This window comes from Polypterus senegalus, chromosome 9 (assembly GCF_016835505.1).
Source record: "Polypterus senegalus isolate Bchr_013 chromosome 9, ASM1683550v1, whole genome shotgun sequence".
NCBI lineage: Eukaryota > Metazoa > Chordata > Cladistia > Polypteriformes > Polypteridae > Polypterus > Polypterus senegalus.
The window spans coordinates 136,348,036-136,363,728 of record NC_053162.1 but is presented as its reverse complement, the minus strand read 5'-3'; the positions used below and the strand labels follow the sequence as shown (position 1 = coordinate 136,363,728).

General features: G+C 40.4%; 1 protein-coding gene across 1 annotated transcript in view; it reads right to left on the bottom strand.

Annotated features, from left to right (window-relative positions):
- The window catches only part of LOC120535840 (serine/threonine-protein kinase SIK2-like), an 88,698-nt gene that overhangs the window by 3,157 nt on the left and 69,848 nt on the right, over positions 1–15,693 (bottom strand). The window contains exons 6-14 of the mRNA XM_039763951.1: positions 14,418–14,541; positions 11,481–11,707; positions 10,860–11,012; positions 10,526–10,687; positions 4,612–4,843; positions 4,195–4,476; positions 2,923–3,089; positions 2,626–2,739; positions 990–1,075 (exon numbers count right to left, since the gene is read on the bottom strand). Coding sequence (XP_039619885.1) covers positions 990–1,075; positions 2,626–2,739; positions 2,923–3,089; positions 4,195–4,476; positions 4,612–4,843; positions 10,526–10,687; positions 10,860–11,012; positions 11,481–11,707; positions 14,418–14,541 — 1,547 coding nt within the window. The remainder of the gene's footprint in view (positions 1–989; positions 1,076–2,625; positions 2,740–2,922; positions 3,090–4,194; positions 4,477–4,611; positions 4,844–10,525; positions 10,688–10,859; positions 11,013–11,480; positions 11,708–14,417; positions 14,542–15,693) is intronic.

Sequence of the window (15,693 nt, the reverse complement as noted above, 5' to 3'; positions counted from 1 at the left end):
CCAGAGATGTAGTCGGACGTAGTCAGCAAATCAGTCCAACCAGCCTGAGACTCACCCTGATAGAATCAAACAGGTCTGATTTAGTATCAAGTCACAGGGCTGAGCTTGTGTGTGTGACAGAGAGCGAACAACCAATGAGCACTTAACTAGAAGTACAATGGATATATAATATAGCTAAGAGGAATCAGGAACATGAGTCTTATAGAGCTGACACACAGAAGAGGAGAGACTAGTGTTGCATGTTTTATGTAAAATGACAGAGTGGGGTGGGGGGGAAAGGGCAGAGATTGCAGATGAATTTGTCGCACCTGTAAAGTCTTTGCAAAGGTACCAGCTCTGTTAGACAGCACGCTATTGGCAGTCAGGAAAAGGGGAGATTTTGCGATACTTTGGAAATGTGAAACTATGCTACTGTGCTGGAAGGTTACTAGGCAATCATTTAATTTGACACATCCTACCTAATCATTGTATAATACTCAGGAAACTAGATCAGCAAGTGCAGTCATCAGATTTGACATTCCCTACAATTACAAGTCATGCATTGTGACATTAGCTTAAGATGGAAAGCAAAAGCTTTGATGTAGGAGAACAGATCTGAGGGAGGCAGCCTGTTGGAGATTCAGGAAGCTGAGCTACTAAACTCCTGACAGATGAAACACAGCAGGGAAGAAATCACAATACTGCAACATTTATTTACTTCACTTTCTCTGCTCTAAGTAAAAAGTAGGAATAAGCTCTGGATGGGATGGTAGTCACCCATACAGTGCACACACTCGCTCACTCACATCAGGCCAGTTTACAGATATCAGTCAACCTAAAATGACTTTCTCCTCCATACCAAGAAGAAAATATGAAGAAAAGATCCACACAGAATGCCACTTTGCCATTTATAAAATTAAGTCTACCCAGGGAGGGGTGTTGTGGCGGTGGTTATACTGGGGACAAAAGCAAATCTTTTAGTGTTTTGATGACGTTTGTCTGCTGCGTACCTGTGTTCTTGTAACTGCTGTTCCAGACTCCGTGGAATCTCCTTACAGTACACCTGACAGCTGTTCTGAGTTAAAAGGCCAGCCTTCTGGGGGGAGAAAGTAGAAAAGCAAAATGACTCAACTCTCCTTTTTAAGTCAAGAGCTTTGAAAAAGATAAATAAAAAGAAGCTTAAACTTATGTGGTTTCTATGCCCCATTTGAACCAACAACCACATGAACGTTTCTTCATGATAATGACAGAAACGGTACACTGATTGTCCTACAACTTCAACATAGTTAATACCAGTATTATACATTCTGTAAAAATACTACAGAAACACTATGTCCATAGATATGAAAAGCTGTTTCCTAACACGTATATAATATAGACAGGGTGGTGCAGTGCTTAGTGCTGCTGCTGCCAGCTTAACAAGTCCATTTGACAGGATGTGAACTGGCTGTGTGCCCATTAGCAGACCCAAATTGTATGTGCTTTTTCTTTGGTTCTCCAGTTTCCCGGTGCCACTGTGGCTAACTAGCAAATTTAAGCTGAACCGCACTGGATATTTGGATCGTTAAAAAGCAGGGACCCAGTCCAGGGCTGGTTACCCATAACATGCAGTGTTGGTGGAGTAGATTCCAGCTTCAACTAGTGATAAATAAGAATAAGAAGAGTAGACCAATGTCAGAATTAGTCTATCGTAAAGTATAAATACCTTCATGTAGGAAAGGCACTAACCTCGACTTATTCAAATACCACATAGACAATTTGGATCTTTGTATAGTTAAACACCAGGTTCTATGTGCTGTACATAAACAAGCACCTACTCTACTGGCAAAACTGTACTGATCACCATTTGAAAGGCTGTGTTAAAGACTTCCAAACTAATTCCTCTGATGATGTGTGTTCTCCAATATTAAAAGCAGTTCACTTGGATGGCATCACAATATTTTAGTGAGTCATGCCATTTCTTCCAGTTAGTTAGTTAGTTCTTTTCTAGTCATTTCCTAGCACCTTTCATTTTTTTTTCCTACTCTCAGTCCTACCCTGATTCTTGCTCATCCCCACTATGCCTGTGCTGTTAGCTCAACCTCTCTACACCTGTACTTGTTGTTCTTCAGAAACCACAGACACTTATGGCTTTAATCTTTCCTCTGTTGAAAAAGTTGCCTACATCCACTACCGGCATTGCTCCAAGATATCTCAGCAAATTCTAGCAGCCCAGCCTTGACTGAAAGCGCCTCTCTTCTCCTTGTGTGTGCTACTGGCCTTTTTCTACTTCACCAATATGGTTAGTTAATGTGTCCCCTGTACAATTTACTGTGAGTCGTCTAACCCAAATTAACATAATGGCACTATGCAGTGTCCTAGAATTTGAAAGATGTCAATATCTGACATCTTTCCGATGTGAAACATGTTCAATAATGTGGCATTTACTATATTTTGCTCTTTTCAGTAAGTAGTTATGTGAATTGATGCTATGAAAAATTACAAAATAGACCACTTTTACCACCCTCACCTTTCGGCAGCTACACTTGCCATGGTCACAATACCCTAGCTAGTATGCCTTTTAAAAAACCAAGCACATCTCTTTTCTTTCCTTTCAGTAAATCACATCCTGCAATGACCAGCTGCCCAGACATGACCATAGGTTACCTGTAGTCTGTGAGTTTTGAACTGGCTCTCCAAACTTTGCCGTCGGGACTGTAGCTGAGGAGGGTCTCCATTATGGAAAAGTGTTATGTTGTCAGGTTGCTGGGAAACCTCTCCCTGGTGGGATGAAAAAAGAAAAAACAACACTGAATCCTGAACCAAAAAGTACAGTGCATTTGTGATGGAGTGCTCACAGAAGAGATCCTTAAAGGCTTACACTATAATGCAAGAGATTCTGCCTTAGCAGAGAAGATGACAGCTCTGCTTTAGAGGTTCTGCAGATACAAGTGCCAAGCTCACCTGCTGGACATGGCCGAGAAGGTCCTGCAGGTGTGGAGCTGTGCTGGACAACAAAGCAGACTGCTCACATGGACCCATCTGTTCGTACAACATCTGCACTTTATTCAGCTCTAAGATCCCATTGGTCCTTGCCAGATTCTGAAGGTGTTGTCTGAAGGCCACAATACCTATATTGGAAATATAATGATCTTATTACAGACATGCACAGTACAGTGCCAACAACCAGCATGCTGTATATAATAAAATACATCCAGTTGTTTTCCCTTTAGTGTTGAATATAAAATGATACAAAGACAGGTGTGGAAAATGTAATGAATGATGGAAAGATCTTAATTAGGGATGTATTGATCGATTAGCCAGTGACAGGAGTCGGCCTTAAACTCTGGCCAGAATCTTTCCGCTGGGATAGAAAAAGCAAGCAAGCATCCTGAGCACAGTTTGCACGTGAAGTCAGGAAATGGGCTTTGAAAATTGAATTACACATAGACGCAATCATAGTCAGGGAAATCTACATGCATCTCAACATACATTTAATAGTTCCTAACAAACTCTGTTGTTTAATGTGTTTAGATTTTTGGTGCCATAACGCATTTGAAGATTTTAAAGATCAATTGCACAATACCATGTACAGTATATGCAAGTGACTGGAAACAGCTGTAACAACCTCATCAGTACACGTCTGGTTTTCTTGTGTGTTATCTCTGGTTGTAAAGACAAATGGACATGGGGCATGACACACAACAGCCCTCTGAGGAAGGGAGATCATAAACTCAAGAAGGTATATTCTTCATTATAAAAGCAGAAGGTGCTTTCAGTTGGTCTCAGGAAAGCAAAGAAAGCAAGAATCCATATTCTATATGCATCAGTCTGTAAGTCAAGTCACACAGTCTTTGATCCAACTACAATCTTTGTTTAACGTAAAACCCCAAATGTCTCTTAAGCAGATTGTGCCCAAATTCATGGTCACGTTAACTATGTTGTATAACGTTAAACACTAAAAAAAAGCCTCCTACTTCGGTCACACGGATATCATCCTGTAGAGCAGCATTGCCTGAAAGGCTGTCTCTGACATCATGGTTACTTTGTAAACACCCCACCCATCATAATCACAAAATGACCTCTTTTGCCTCATTACAAAGCATGCATCAGACTCTCTTTTTCAGCAGTATGGAATGCAAGCTCAGTGATCAACTCGCATATCAGGTTATATCTACTCAGCTATTCAGGTCCACTGTGTCACAGAGCCCTTGTTTCCAACCGAGGATCACTTACCTTGCGTCAGAGATGTATCAGAAGCTCTGCGGCCTTCCCGAAAACTGACTGGAGATCTGTTGTGCACATCTCGTTTCTGTGATGCCAGTGCTTGCATGGTAGGGTTGGTTGGCCTCATCCCAATGAAAGGAGGGGTCATTCGGGTGACAGATGTGTTGGCTAGTACCACTTCATTCAGTGAAGGGGTGTCTTCTAATAGACTTAGGTTACTGTGAACTACGCACATGTCATATTCTGAGTCCATGCTACCTAAAGATGTGTTGTCCAGGGGGAAGATCTTTGCTATAGAATGAAAAACAGTCACACATAACGCCAAGTTAAAAGTAAGGCTTTTATGACAAGAATAGCAGCAGCATCCCAACTTGCAGAACACACAACATTTAGATGCTATTTCTGGTTTATCAGCGCTTTACTAACCTGGGCCAGGAATTATGCCAATCTCATTGGTGACCTCAGACAGAGTGTGCCGGCGCTGGCCAAAGCGACTGGTTTGGAAGGCAGAATAGACCTGTGAGGGGTCTTCATTAGAGTCTGGGTCCTCCGTCTCAATGCCTTCATCAATTGAGGTCTGCATCATGTTACTTGGGGAAGATGGACCAGCTTTCCTCACAATAACTGGAGGCAAAGGATCTAGCAGACAGCCATTGACCTGCAGATATGGGAATATGGCAAAAATTAACCAGTGTATGAAATGTTCAGAGAAATGACAGATAGTGTGCAGACCATCGGAAGTGTAATCACACTGGTGGAAATTGTGCATTCTGTTCAAAGCATTACTCATCACAGTGTCTGTCCAGCTAAGCAATGAATAAATGATTGGTATTTGGTGAGTGAGCTGATCGTGCAAGATCATCTTGTACTTGGCTATACTGGACAGATACAAAGCTGACTGAAGGCGTCCAAAACAAAGGCAAACACTACTGTTAAGGATCTTCTCCAGCCATTATTCCTTAACAGGAGGTTTCATTACTACTTGTGAATTAGACAAAATGAAGCTTTCAAAAATGTTTTATTTTCAGGCTAGTGGAGTTCCACAACTCTTAACTGGAAAATCATGTTAGAAAATAGATATATAAAATGTAACACTAAAGGATGAAGTCTTTGAGAAAACATCAACCCCTTAATCTATGCTCTGAACCTGCTTGTTTGCATTCAGGGTCATAGGTTGCTGAAGAATATTCCTGGAGTCAGGCCACCGGGCAGCAATCAACCTTGGACAGAATGCTAGTCCACAACTGGGAATGTGTGCCTGCCTGCACACACACACACACACACACACACACACACACACACACACACACACACACACACACACACACACACACACACACACACACACACACACACACAAAGACACAGTCGTTCACACCAGGCCAGTGCAACAACTCTTTAAAAAAAACAAAAAAAAAAAAACACACCAACAAAAAACAACAACTCTTTTTAAACATTAACATTTGCATTATCACACTTATAGGTGTTCTGTTGTTAACAAATGTCCAAGATAAAAAGGAATTTGGATTGCTTTCTATTTATAACATGATTAACACATTAACTTTAAGGAATGCTTGCTGAACGTCAGTTTATTTCACCTGGATACCAGGAAAGCTAAATAATCACACTGAAAAACACTTGAAAATTTGAATGTGCAACTAACTACAAGTTGTTCTACTTTAGTTAGAGTTTACTTGGTTTAATACTATGTTAGCAAAAAAGTAGTTTTAAACCAATAAACAGACAAATAACAAGCAGTTATAGCCTCCATGAGGTTTACTTTAAAAATGCATTCTTAACATGCCCGTAGCATCAGAAAAAAACAAGAAGCAGACATACAGGATGAAGGTAAGGTATGCAGTGTGGTTTCAAATCCAACACCCTGACCACTAATTCACTGAACTGACTTCCAGCGAAACACATTATTTTAAAAAAGGCATAACGTGTGAAGTTAATGCACAGATTTCCAATTAAAACCATGTTCTAATATTAATTGTATTTTTTTATGATCCAAAACACAAACACTATATATTTGCAGTCTAAACTACCAAAGAAACCATTAGGCCTCATTACCTGCAATCCCTCACACATGAATATAAAGCACTGGACAGCTGACATCAACAACTAAATGAACTAAATGAAACTGTCAAAGACACAAACTAATTAGCATGTACACTGTAGTAATACCATTGTAGTCATTGAGCAGTCTCGTTCTACTAGTCCAACTTATAAACTGACAACTATTGCACACCTTTGAATGATCTACTAGTCACATGGAGGTTAAGGAGTGGAGCCTCATAGCTTCAGGGGCCCATGATTCAATTCATAGACTGGTCAGCATCTCTGAGGAGATTTGCATGGTCTCCCATGTTGGTGTGGGTTTTCTCCATTTACTCCACTTTCCTCCAATGTCCCAAAGACATACATGATACTATATATTAGCTGAGAATTCTGAATCGATCTAGTGAGAATGTCGAAGCGCATGCTATATGTGCTTTGTAATGGCCCCATCTGGGAACTGGTCCTTGTTCAATGGTGCTGAGGTAGGCACTGGTCCCCTGGCTTTCTACAAAGGAAAATCTAGGTTCAGAAAATGAATGGCCATGTATTTTAATTCAATAGACCTGTTGGAAGAAAATATGTTATGCTGGCAAGCTTATTATAGGGATGAGCTGGATAAATGTATACAAAGTTTTGCTGCAGTTTCTTGAACATTTTATTTGTAGGGGGACACCCTAGCACAGAGGTCAAAGTGTTTGCCTTATGGTTGGAGTGCCCTGGTTTAAAATTCGTTGCCCTGTTGTCCAAGTGGAGTTTACACATCCCTGTATCTGCATGGAGTTCGCCAGTTTTCCTCTTACATTCTTAAAGACATGATGTCAAGTTAATTGGAGATTTTAAATTAGTCTCGTTCAAGCTTGGGTGTATGTGAGTGGGGCCTAGGAAGGTTGGTGCCCTGTCTAGCCAGAATAAACTCCAGCCCTCCACAACCCTGCAATTAATTAAGCAAATTTGAGAATGTTATGCTATTGTATTAATAGAAGTTATGTAAAATTTACAGTCCCCAAAGGCTTTTGGTATTATGGTGTATGTTCAAAACCTTTCTGATCTACAGACAAAGTTCTCATTAGCTCAGAGTTATTTGTGTTCAGTGTGGTTTATATTAATCGATTGCTCAATGCTGTTACATTACTATCTTTGGCACATCAGAGGCTACAAGTGGTTTGCTTCAGCTCTCTCTGTGTTTGTGTGTGTGTGTGTGTGTGTGTGCATATGCTTTGAAGGACTCCTCCTGCTCAACTGTCTTTTTTCAGGACCTCAGACAGCAAAGCACAGACAGAGAGAGAGAGAGAGAAGGCCAGAAACACAGGGGGCAGGAAATATCATTGCAAGGCTGGCAGACGTGCTCAAGGCAGCCCGCCGACTGACAGAAAAATGGACTTTAGAGCCTTGGAGAAACAGACCAAACCCATTTCTTCACTACAGAACAACTGTTCCCACCCCAAGGAAAACATGAGCCAAAGGAAATAAATTTCCAGATGCAGAGGTGGCTCTATCAGGGCCTTATGAGAACTGACAAAAGCAAAGCTCCTTGATGGGACACTACCTCCCTTTCTCGCATGCTGCCTGCTACTGAGTTTTAGCTTTATTAAAAAAAAAAAAAAGGAACAAACTGTGTGAGTCAAAAAATAATGGTGACATATGGATTTCTGTGGCCAGCTTTAATTCTCAGACTGAATTAGATTATTGTTATTCTTTAGTGCAAGGTTCCTCCTCAGCACTTGTGTGTGATATGATCTGTTTAAAAAAAAAAAAGTTAAAACTTTACTAGAGGTGCTAAAATGGTTCCAAATATACATTAAAGGTTGCTTTATAATGTAGCTTTATAAAATGCTCCTATGTAGCAGCCCTAAAGGTAGACATTATTTTCTGCTAAGGAATACAGGAGTTTTGAGGTAACGTGATTATGCTTACATTTGAAGACCACATGCAAACATTTCACTGTGCTCTGTAATGTGACAATAGTGACCTAACATACCTGTAAGTGTGCCTGTGCGCTCTGTGACCAATTAGCTATCTACCCACCAACTGTTGACAGGACACACCCAAATCTCCTCAATTGGAAAAAACAATTTGACAGAATACGATTCAAAAATGGTCACAAGCATTCATTTAAAATAGTAACCTGAAAAAGAGAAAGGCCAGCACAGCTTCCTGAAGTTGACCATAGTGGTCACTGTCCCCTCTGTGCAGCTGTCATTTCAGGCAGTCAGCTCATCTTCTCAAAAGGGGACTATGTGGTTACGTAAAACAATGTACTTCTGCGAAGATACCAGCGAGAGGGCACCTTTCCATTACATAGCAAATCAGGAATCTCTAATCCCACATGATCCAGGGGCTTTGACAGAAAAAACAGAAGTAGAAAGGATGGTGCAGAATGCAGTGGCAGTTTACAGTTGATTGGCTACAGTCACCCGAGGTCAAAAACAATACTACAGGCACAGACAGCAGGTCCGTGTTACATTCTTTTGTTTTTACTTTACTCTCACCAAAGCAAAGAAATAAAGAAAGACACAAACAAACAATCATCCCTTGGACACTGATGTGCTCAACAGTGTTTTTCTTTATTAGCCTGAGGTAAAGGAACATGACTCACTTTTAGTTGAGGCCTAAGCCATAAGACAAAGGCACATCTGCATATTAAAAGTAAGTCATTTTATGCAGATGAGCCCATATTTTTATACTGCACCCTATAATACTGATCATATCCTCAGGTTCTTTGGTAATTCTAAAACATCAATACTGCAGTTAAAAATCAGATTCAGCCTCAGAGAACTTATTTTTTTATGTGGGGTAACCCCATTTGTTTTGACCTGCAAAATGCTGTTCAGCTTTTATCATCATAATCATAATATTTATGATTTTTTTTTTATTTTATGAATTTGCAGAGGATGATAAAGCCAAATAAGCGGAGGAGTCAAAATTTAACACTATAAAAATGCAAAAAAGAAAATCTAACCAGATTTATATGTTAGAAAGTCAAAATCTAAATCAAATCAAAATGCTGTGCAGCCTCGCTTTTACTTTTCAGTTCCCCACTCTGGTATAGCAACCAATGGAGGAAGCGTCACTAAGAGTGTGCCAGACACCTGCAATCCCACTGGGTGCATTTCTAACAGCGTGCAGCGATGGTTTATTAAATCACACAATGCAGCTGGGACCTTACATTAAATTGTCCTTTGTATTTGAATAATTATTATTATTAGCCAGAATGGCATTACGACTGCAAATATCAATGCAATACAGTACGCCCAGCATTACTGACATCAAAGCCTACATTCCAGAGTCGTCAACATGGTCAGTGTAATACAAGCCACATAGCTGAAGGGCAAAAGAAATCTGTAGGTGATGCATTTTAAGCAGGAATAAGTCACTGAAGCCATTTAGCTGGGGAAAAAAGCACAAATGTGCCACCACGTATCAAACTGAATCTTTTTGCAAAGTGAGTAAAACATTGTTTTGAAGATATCTTAGAAACAAATGTAAGTTAAATGACTCGTCTGGTTAATAGTTCTATTAAAGCAACAAGCTCAAATTCAATTCTTGTACCCCAGGGCCTGAGCCAGGGCATAATGTTAGAGTAAACCCTGGTGATCCACTTGGTCCGTGTCAGATGGTAGCATAACTGGGTTATTAAACTGCAGTCCAAAAGGACTTGCAAACTCCAAATGCTCCAGACTTATTTACTCTCCTCGCAGGTTATGGTTTTGACCCATTAAGATGTGCTTTAGAGATGAACCTTAATATTAGGGTAACTGCTTAATTCATACCTAATTCTTACAACACATAAATGCAACGACCACTTTCCCCCCCAAAACCCCCACCAGTGCTCAACGTAGCAGTCTAGCTACTGCAGCCAATCACACATCTTTCAGAAGTTATGATTCTGATATTCAAGGATGTTCCAGATGATCATCACTTTAGGGATCTACTACCAGCCTTGAGTTAATCATGTGTGCATTAATGGTGACTGTACATCAGGTACTCAAGACTAGATTCATATGGAGGTACTCAGCATTACATTGTGCCTTATAAGATCCTAATTAGAGTTAGTAAAGTTCATCATAGCAAACATTGTACACACAGAGCTACTAAGCTTGGACAGTGTGGATTCAGACCAGGCTATAGTGCAAATTTCTTGATTTTTTTATGACATGGCAAATTTTAGTCTGGAAGATGTAAAAATGCCCAATGACAGAAGATCAAAAAAGTATGACGAAAACACTCCATTGGACACACACTGGATTCTATAAGCTGCCTGAGTTCTACATTTACTAACCTTTGGGGTATTAACATCTTCCTCCATGAAGCTGCTGTCAGTAATCCGGGGAGGCTGCGAAAAACTGTAGGAATCAACAGCGGAGGTTTGCGTCAGGACAGGAGGGCAAAGGAGCCGGGTGTTCTGTGGTAGGAGGCTGGGCTGGGGCCCTACTGGACTAGCCTACAACCAGAGAAAGAAGCATGTCAACTTAAGGGTGATTAAGCAAGCTTGGGGTCAGAACAAAAGTCTACAGGTGTCACTCAAACTAGCGAGTTTCAAAAAAGGACAGGCAGGCAAACAGGCACTTTGGAATCAGTCTGGGCATGAGACAATTCCCATGTTGGAAACCTACCTTGACAACTGCTTGCTCAGCAATAGTGCTAGGCCGTCTCTGCTTGGCATCTAACCGCTGGTCCACAGGAAAACTACTCCGATGAGACTTGAGCCGTTCCACCAGTAGATAGTAAATAGCAGCAAAATGATTATAACTCTTGTTCTGTAATGACTGTCGATAAAAAACAGAACGGAACAGAGTTAAGGGTCGTTGTTAACCTTTTTTTTATTTTCAGACATTCAAGACTGACAGACATGTGAACTTTGCTCTTAAGTTTTATGAAGATCTTTAAATGAAAAAAGGATCATTTTTACTGTATAAACAGTCAAGAACATGTGCATCACACATGCCAGTTTAATGTAAGCTAAATGTACAGTTCTAAATTGCTGTCGTCTCTTAGATACAAGGCACAATTTACAAAAGTGAACATTGAATAAGCAAGCAGACAAACAGCAGACAGATGTCCTTCAAATTCCATCAGCATCCAGATAATGATCTTCTGGAACACATGTTAGGAACCAAAACCCTTGGGACTGTCTGGAGATCACAGATGTTTATCCAAAAATATCTTTATGCAAAATGCAGAGAACCGTCTCTTGCTTAGGCTTTGTAGGTACATTTAATGTGAAACACACTCACCTCTATTGTCTTATGTTGGTCAATCCCCAAACTGTGCATGAGTCGCAGAACTTGTTCATTGTACTCTCCAACCCTATGCTCGCTGCCTTCAACAACAGCTGGCTGGTAGAGCAAGGGTCGCTGTAGAGGAACTTCCATTACCATCCATTTATGCTCCTTGATCTGTGCAATTGTCAGCCGCTTGGAAGGGTCCAGAACCAGCATGCGCCGGATCAAATGTTCACAGTCTGCAACCCAATAGTCAACAAAACATTAGTTTGAGGAAAAACTGAGCACTTGCACAAGTAATCATTGATTATGAGATTATGATGGCAGTAAGGGACACAAAGACATCAGGATGTCTCAAGTCAACAGTAACTTTGTAGTGTGGGCAGATTTCTAAACTGTATTATCTGCTATTATTCAATATAAACTATTTTAGATTGGTGCCTTTCAACTTGTCCTTCCAAAAGAAGACTGGCTCGCCTTTTGGTAGCTGAAATGTGAAACATGATCACAGAAGTATAAAGGAACTTGCCTACCAGCAGCAGTCTCTCCTACCAATCAGATAAGAAAGGTTTTTAAAGATTATCTCATATCATTGAAGATTTAATACAACTAATTAGACTTCCAATGAAAAATCTGGATCATCTGAAAGCACATTGTGAATTTCCGTTTTTTATTGTTGGAAAGCTCTGTCAAAACAGACCACTCAGTGAATGAATGCCACATTGGAGCACCTGTACCCTTTACAGGGTTTCAATAAGATAAGTGACTACTGGGCTTTAATACTCTTCTTTTTGTAAGATGACAACACTGCTTCACTCTACATTATGTCCTCATACAAAGGCTCATGCTCACTGCTCCTTACCCTACCTTACTTGTTCCTGATATCACTGATGGCAAGTTCTTTTGCACACACTAGGTTATGTAAAAAGATCAACTTAATCTCAGACTTTGGCATTAAAATAGAATTAGCTGCTTTGACATTTTGACTTGGACATCAGCCTCACTCCGTCTCTATCGAGACTTTGCTGAGGGAGGGAGGGAGAGAGGGAGAGACAGAGAGACAGAGAGAGAGAGAGAGACATTGGATTGCTGCCAATGAAGGAGTCAACCACTGAATTTGCATCATGTCAAATGCCCTGGGGCTCTCACTGTTAGGCTGCACATTAGATGTGAAAGAATATGCAGATAACTTTAGATCCATTAGGAAAGCAAAGAGTAAGGTGCAAAGCCCACCACCCAGGACAGGTATGTCATATAGTTCCATGACTAGATGGAACAGAGGAATACTCATGGGCGTCTTGTCATTTTGATTTGTGATGTGATTTTGACGTTTCTGCATTTTAAACTTTAGAACTTTGTTTCTTATAAGGAATACTGACATGAAAATATCCACAACCTTCACTGTAAGGGCTCATGCCCTTTTGCATATTGACATGGGTTAGCTCTTCGGAGGTCGACTGAATGCCATATCTGCTCAGGGTGCTGACTTACATATGCACAGAAAATGAAAAATGTATACAATTTTGTCAAAAGAAAAATATGAAATATGAAAATAAATTAGATTCACTTTCTTTCCAAAGCATCTGCTCTTTGTTATTAGGAGAATCTAAGTGAAATTCACAGGCTTCTGAAATGACATTGCTTGAGGCAAAGCCAAGGAAAGAAAAGGTTTAATTTGGGGAGTAAAGAAAAAATATTAATGTGTACAATAATTTATGGATTATGTCACCTTGGATTAATTTGTTCATTTCAGATCAATAAATAAATCTATATGTGATAACGTTATGATGCCTTCATGATAAAGCCCAAAGAGTTCCTAGTTAGCTTTGTGCCATCAACTAGTACTGTAGACTGAAAAGGAATGACTTCTTTTGGTGGGCAACTTGCCACCACCAAAGTAATTTGCAAATCAACATACTACTGTATTAAGCACCAGTAGCTTTAAAAATAACTTACTATGTAGAGTTATTATCATTCCATAAAGTTAAAGAATTTAGAGTACGCTGCTGGTTACCAGTAGATCCCACATTCTGCCACATATTTCCGCATATATTCAACATATTTTAATATAACCTTTTTGATGTTTGACAGACTTTTACCTTTGCCCGAACAGCACTGCTTTTCTAGAATTTACCACCATGAAAACCAAATAACAAAACAATTCATTAAATTTATTTCTTCCATTAGCCATGTGCTCCTGCACCAAGCTACATCTAACTCAACTACAGTAATCAGTAATTTTCAACTAGGTTTGCACACATTTTTTACAACTCCACCTCAGATAGCCATGATTTTTTACTTTTAGCATGTCTTCTCCTCTGCATATTGCTTGCAACCATTACTTTACCTCTGGTTATCTGTGCACTAACCCACAGGTCTACCTATTTAATCTCTTGTAATAACCTAACTAATATCTCATGTCTACTTCCCTTTCCTCCATCATTGCATAGTTTCTCTGCCTTGACCTCATGCGCTTAGGAAACTATTTCCCAAATTGCCATCTTTGATACTTTATCCAGTGACTGACGCTACAACTGCTGAATGAATCTGGCAAAACTTAGCATAGAAACAAAGCTGTGACACTAATAAATAATGTAAGTTAAATGTAAAAGCTGGTATCCATCCCTAAAGCACAGTGAAAAAACACACCCATAATTACATCAGCCAGGGTGCCCCATTTAAAGTTTTTTTTTTTTTTTTTTGCAAAGTGTACTGATTTGTTATTGTTTCTTGCTTAGTAACAAAAAACAGAACACAATTAAAAGAAACTGACAAGTTAGGAACTTTTAATTCACTTAATCTAACAGTATACAGTATAGTGTACATTTAAGGCAAAGCTAAAATTTTTACTTGAGGCTACTGGCCATTCTGTACCCACTGTACTGGCTCCCTGTCGATCCAACACTCATTCACTCACTTGCAGCAGCTGTGATATGAAAATAATGTTACCTTCTGACATGAAGTAAGGGATTCTGAACCTGCCCTCTAGGACCCTCTGTCGCAGGACAGGAAGCGTGGGCCCATCAAAGGGTAGTGCTCCACACACCAGCACATAAAGGACAACACCCAGACTCTGTAGGAACATAAAGTAGAATAGCATACCGGTCAGTACAGTCAAAAGTGGACAAAGCATTTTTCAGTAGTCAAAAATATGGAAGTCATATTATACATATATTAGAACGGGGTGGCAAATTCCAGGCCTGCAGTGCCGCAGTGGCTACAGGTTTTCCCATCTAACCCTTTTCCTAATCAGTGACCAGTTTTCACTGCTAATAAACTTTTCCAACCCGTTACTTTAATAGCCCTGTTAGAAGAGTTCAGTCCTCTGAATTGATTCCTTTCTTCATTAAATGACAGCCTAGCAGAAATGAGATGTGAAACGAGCTAACAGATGACCAGCTAAACTGGGGCTTCAAACTCCAACTAATTTCACTCCAATCACTATCTTAATGAGAAGCCAGTTCTTGCTGTTAATTAAACCCATTGTTTAATTCCATGGCTTGTTGCTGCTCTCGTTCTGCCAGAGCAAACATTTCGAAAAACTGTTGTTTTTCTGTTTTTTCTAAGAGCACCGTCAAAATGTTTTGGTTACCAGAGAGATCAACCTTACCAAGACCATCACCTCTCTTTAATTTCAGATATTGTGTAATGGGCACAGGGGAGCTGGTCATGTGGTGGCTTGTTTTGTGTCTCATTATTGTTTGGCTGCTAATTAAAGAAAAAGAAAGAACTATGGGGCCTGAGTCCATCCATCCATTATCCAACCTGATGCATCCTAGCTACAGGGTCATGGGGGTCCGCTGGAGCCAATCCCAGCCAACACAGGGAGCAAGGCAGGAAACAAACCCCAGGCAGGGCGGCAGCCCACCGCAGGGCACGCACACACACACCAGGCACAATTCAGAATCACCAATGCACCTAACCTGCATGTCTTTGGACTTTACGAGGAAACCAGACTGCCCGGAGTAAACCCACGCAGACACGGGGAGAACATGCAAACTCCACGTAGGGAGGACCCGGGAAGCGAACCCAGGGTCTCCTAACTGCGAGACAGCAGCGCTACCCACTGTGCCACCATGCCACTCAGGACCTGAGTCAAGTTAATTAAAAGAAGTAATCAGCAGCAAAAACTGGTCACTAATTAAAAAGATGGTAAGAATGAAAACCTGCAGCCACTGTGGCACTCTAGGCCTGGAGTTCGCACCCCTGTATTAGACAGTCTGGA